Source organism: Ursus arctos, unplaced genomic scaffold (assembly GCF_023065955.2).
Source record: "Ursus arctos isolate Adak ecotype North America unplaced genomic scaffold, UrsArc2.0 scaffold_37, whole genome shotgun sequence".
Classification (NCBI taxonomy): Eukaryota; Metazoa; Chordata; class Mammalia; order Carnivora; family Ursidae; genus Ursus; species Ursus arctos.
In genome coordinates this window covers 4902293-4907167 of record NW_026623053.1, presented here as the reverse complement: position 1 = coordinate 4907167, position 4875 = coordinate 4902293, and the positions used below count along the sequence as shown (strand labels likewise).

Here is a 4875-nt window from a genome sequence, read left to right as displayed (position 1 = left end):
CACAAGAGTAGGTGCTCAAAAATTTTCTTGAATGTAGATATAACTGAGAATAATAATATCTTACTTTGGTGTAAATCATTATTTGTAAGGAGCATTTTCTCATATATGTATTCATTTTATGTCCACAAAGAAATGTTAGTACCAAAAAAGCAAAATCAAAAACAAAAATACTCAGAAACCTCTAATTTACAATATATTCGAGTTTAAAAGAGCAGACCTCTGTATGTGAACGCCCATAGCAGCATTATTCATAACAGCCAAACAGCAGAAATGGCCAAAATGCCCATCAATGGATGAATGGATAAAGAAAGTATGGGGTGTCCATACAATGGATTACTGTGCAGCCATAGAAGTAACAAAGTACTGATCTGTGGATTTTCCTTGAGAAGACAATGCTATGTGAAAAAGCCAGATACAAAAGGCCGTGTATTAAAAGATTCTATTTATAGGCATATCTATAATCTAAGTTTTCACCTAGATCGCTTCTCTCCATTCCTCGCTCAAAGTAGCACCGGGTTCCGGAGTGTGCAGGCATCCGAGCTGGACATTGTTCCCTCCCCTCTAGTGCCCAGCCCAGGACACTAACTCAAGAAAGCATCCTCTGCGCTGCAGGCTGCCCGCAGGCAGGCCCCGCCTGCGCCACTCTGGGTTCGCGCCCGGCTCCCCCTGCAGGTGCTCTCACTGTGCTCCCAGCGGGCAGTAGTACAGGGCCCAGTCTGACGTTTGCGCCCTGCGTTTCTCCAGCGGGAAGGACTTGTCGCTCTTCTGATGGGCCTGAAAACCGTGACGCTCAGCCCTCTGGTTTTCTGATGAGGTCTTCAGGGGGAGCTCAGGCTCTTTGTTCTGGTGCTGCCCGTACCAGAAAGCAGAAACCGAGTAGCTGCGCTCGTAGGTGAAGTTCAGGGTCAGCGGTGTCCCCTCGGGCAGGGTAACGGGGCCTTCCATCTGCGTCACCCTGTCTCCACGGGTCCCTCCTGGGGGAAAAGAAAGGTAAAGACTTTGTTTTATGGATAATGTAAGAATGATAGTTTCCAGTTTAGTAAAGGCAAAAAACCATCCTCAAACCAAGCAATAGAACATCATGGGACTTTCAAATAAATGTCACTTACTCAGTATCAGCAAGATTACAAGCCCCGAGTAGGAAGCAGACGGCATGGCTTGTGGAGAAGCAGCGGAAGGTTTCATCTGGGGATACACCCAAAGCTGAGAGGGCCCTTCCTCTAGGTTCTTGATCCTTCAGTGCAATTTTAGAAAATCTTGGTTCAGGTGTTTAGCAGGACAAACTACCCTGCGAGATCACCTCACAGGCTCTAAAAAAAGAGACACGCGCTCAGAAGTGGAAGATGAATTTGTGTCAAACCACCAGCTGAAGGGAGCAGCGCCTTCCCGTGATTCCCCCCGAACTGCGGGCCACTTTCCAACTGAATTGGTATTGACCCTGGCAGAAGCCTACGTTGTAGACATAGAAGGGAAATAGGTGTCTGGGGTGAGGGGTAGGGCTCCAGGAAGGAAGCAGCAAATGTTTTTGCAGACTTCAAGTGGTGCCTGAGGCTGAGACAGTGGGTCTGTCACCATCTTTAAGACGCAGGGCACTATGGCTCCCCAAATCACCCTCATCCCAGCAGCTAGTGTCTGTTCCACTGAGGATGAAGCTGGTTTGAAGCTATCATGGTATACTTAGGGCATACTGAAAGTGTAAAAAAGGCATGATCTGAGGGGGGCCTGGGTGGCACAGCGGTTAAGCGTCTGCCTTCGGCTCAGGGCGTGATCCCAGCCTTATGGGATCGAGCCCCACATCAGGCTCCTCTGCTATGAGCCTGCTTCTTCCTCTCCCACTCCCCCTGCTTGTGTTCCCTCTCTCTCTGGCTGTCTCTATCTCTGTCGAATAAATAAATAAAATCTTTAAAAAAAAAAAAAAGAAGCATGATCTGAGACCTTTTCTTGACATATTCCTCCACTGATCCCCCTCGAACCAAGGGATGAGCCCCCCTGATGACAACGTGCTCCCTTCTCTCCCCTGCCTTTGCCTAAGTAACTTCTATTCATTCTTTAAGAACCAATTTAAGCAGCATCTCCTTGTGGAAGGACACCTTCAGGTCTTCAAGGGCGCCCCTCTCTTTTCCCACTCTACGTACCTATCTACACGGTCATTAGTACCTCATAGTAACTAGACGTGGTGCCCCTGAGATCGGGAACTTGAAAGATTAGTCTCAGTGGCCAGTTTCTCAAAATATATAGGCCATTAGGAGATGCTCAAAAATATCTGAAGAATGAGTGAATAAATGAATGAGTGGCTATGTCTGGTAGGTACGATTATCTTATTATGCAGCACAGCCTCTATGAAAGCATATGCCTCAGGCCTCTGGCTTCTCCCAGAGTCCGATCGCAGACCTCAAATACAGGTGCATTCAGTGTTTCTCAAAATTGAGTAAGGTACAGATCTCCGTATAAGGAACCACTCTCATACTATTTTTTAAAATGTTATGATGCTGTAACATACACAAGCTGAAGTTCAGTGTAAACGTTTTAGGCTCACAGGTCTTACACAGTTACCACAGCAAACGAAAAACACAAACAAAATACAAAATCAACCAAATTCAAATTCAAATAACGTGAAAACGATCTTTTGCTGAAACAAAGGGTTGGCGCAGTCTCATTAGAAGAATACTAAAGATGTGGGTAGTTTGGTAACTCACTGGACTGAGACGATCTGGAGCTTCACGTACTATTGTCTGAGTTATATAATTAGTTGTTCTGAGTACATTTACTTTTCCTATCCAAAAATATCCATTTAACTTGCCCCCTTACAAAAGTAAAATAAATAAATGTAATAAAGCACCCAAAAATCAGCACTGAAAAAAAACCATATTATGTATATACTGCTACTCTTCCTTCTACTGAATTGCATGTTGATACGTCCAAACAATGAATGTTAGTGACTCACCTGCTTTCAATAGGAGCATTGTGGTAACCATGGCAACATAGGTTCTTGGGAGTTTGGCCTGTGTGTAGTACCACATGCCATAGCATAACCAAAATTCCCTAAGCCATTTTCTCCATTTATTTTTTTAATGATTTTTTATTATATTATGTTAGTCACCATACAGTACATCTCCGGTTTCCGATGTAAAGTTCCATGATTCATTAGTTGCGTATAACACCCAGTGCACCATGCAATACGTGCCCTCCTTACTACCCATCACCGGTCTCATTTTCTCCATTTAAACAACTGTGATGTCTTTATTTGTAGAATGCCATTATTCCATTTGTCTTTAGTAAAAGTGGCATAAAGAACACAAAAGTATCAAAACCAAGGAGAGTATTCGAAGTTGTTCATATAGATTAGAAATATGCTGTTATTTTTTTATTTTGTTGTCATCAAACAGAAAACTCCAAATCTAAAAATTCTCAGGTAATTCCTGTCTCCCAGGGGTTGGCAAGTTTTTTTCTGCGAAGGGTCAAATAGTAAATACGTTAGGCTTTGAAGTCATTATCTCCAAGCAACTGCCCAGCTCTGCTGTTACAGTACAAGCAGTCTTAGTCAATGCACAGATAAACGGGCATGGCTGTTTTTACAATAAAACTTCATTTACAAAGACAGGTGGTAGCCAGCTTTGACCTGTGGGCTGTAGTTTGCCAACCCCTGCTAATCCCCAGGAATTTACCCATAAACCTCCAAAGTCCCACAGATTACAGTCTGACAGACTCAGCTATGTGTTGTTCTTTTTGTCCTGTCACTGCAGTATTATCAATATTATCTTCGAGGGGGCTTAAAATAAAGGAAGGATATTAAATAAGCAAAGGATAGAAAGGAGAAAGAAGGAGATTTGATGATCTTAATGCCTAAGATATTTTGGTGCTGAGAATTCTGGAGTAAAAAGGCAGATATGATCCCTGTCATTAGGGAGCTCACAGAGTAGTAGTGGAAATAGCTTTTAATCAAATAATCAAAGAAATAGAGGAAAAACTGCAAGGTTAGAAAAGCAGGGGTCTATGATTCTAAGAGTATACGTTGAGCTTTCTTCAGTTATTCTTTGCCAGGTGAACGAGAAAGAGCAGGCATTTGGTGGTTTTTACTCTTTTGAAGGGAGAGAAAAGAATTTTAAGAAAGGGAGAAAGTGAGATAATCACCTTCAGTTGCTATGAAAGGGTCATATAGGAGGAACAAAGTGCTTTTAAGGAACTTAAATAACACCAGTATTTGTGAAGACAGAGACAGGCAGACAGAGAGTGGGAGGAAGGGAGAGACATTAGAGCATACCGTGATATGAGGCTGGCAGGGTCGCATAGCAAGAGCCTAATTTATGCAAGTTATTGTAGGTCATTAAGAAGTTTTTTTCTTTATTTTTTTTTATTTTTTTTTTAAAGATTTTATTTATTTATTCGACAGAGATAGAGACAGCCAGCGAGAGAGGGAACACAAGCAGGGGGATGGGAGAGGAAGAAGCAGGCTCATAGCAGAGGAGCCTGATGTGGGGCTCGATCCCAGAACGCTGGGATCACACCCTGAGCCGAAGGCAGACGCTTAACTGCTGTGCCACCCAGGCGCCCCAGTTTTTTTCTTTATTTTAAGAGCAGATGGGGATTCAGGTGATTGACCTGGTCAAATGTTCACTCTGACAAGAGACTACAAAGGAGTACATTGAGGAGTCATGAGGTCAAATGTTAAACGTGCTGAGTAAGGAAGCAAGGGTTTAAGGTGGATTTTTAATTAAGATGGTGGAGTTGAACTGGGTTTGGGGGTCGTGATGTCTTCTGGAAGACTCTTAGGAGAAATTCGACAGAACTGGGAGTGAGATTGGATTCAGTATTTCAAAAATAAATAATTATGAATAAGTAAAAAGCATATGAGTCCTAATACACCCTGGTGTGGGG

At 43.0% G+C, this 4875-nt stretch overlaps 1 gene segment (V, D, J or C); it reads right to left on the bottom strand.

Moving 5' to 3' along the window:
• Positions 1–678: 678 nt before the first annotated feature.
• LOC130542539 (T cell receptor alpha variable 18-like) lies at positions 679–2963 on the bottom strand. The segment is given in 2 exon segments: positions 679–974; positions 2945–2963. Coding segments are annotated over 2 exon segments (315 nt in total).
• Positions 2964–4875: the final 1912 nt, after the last annotated feature.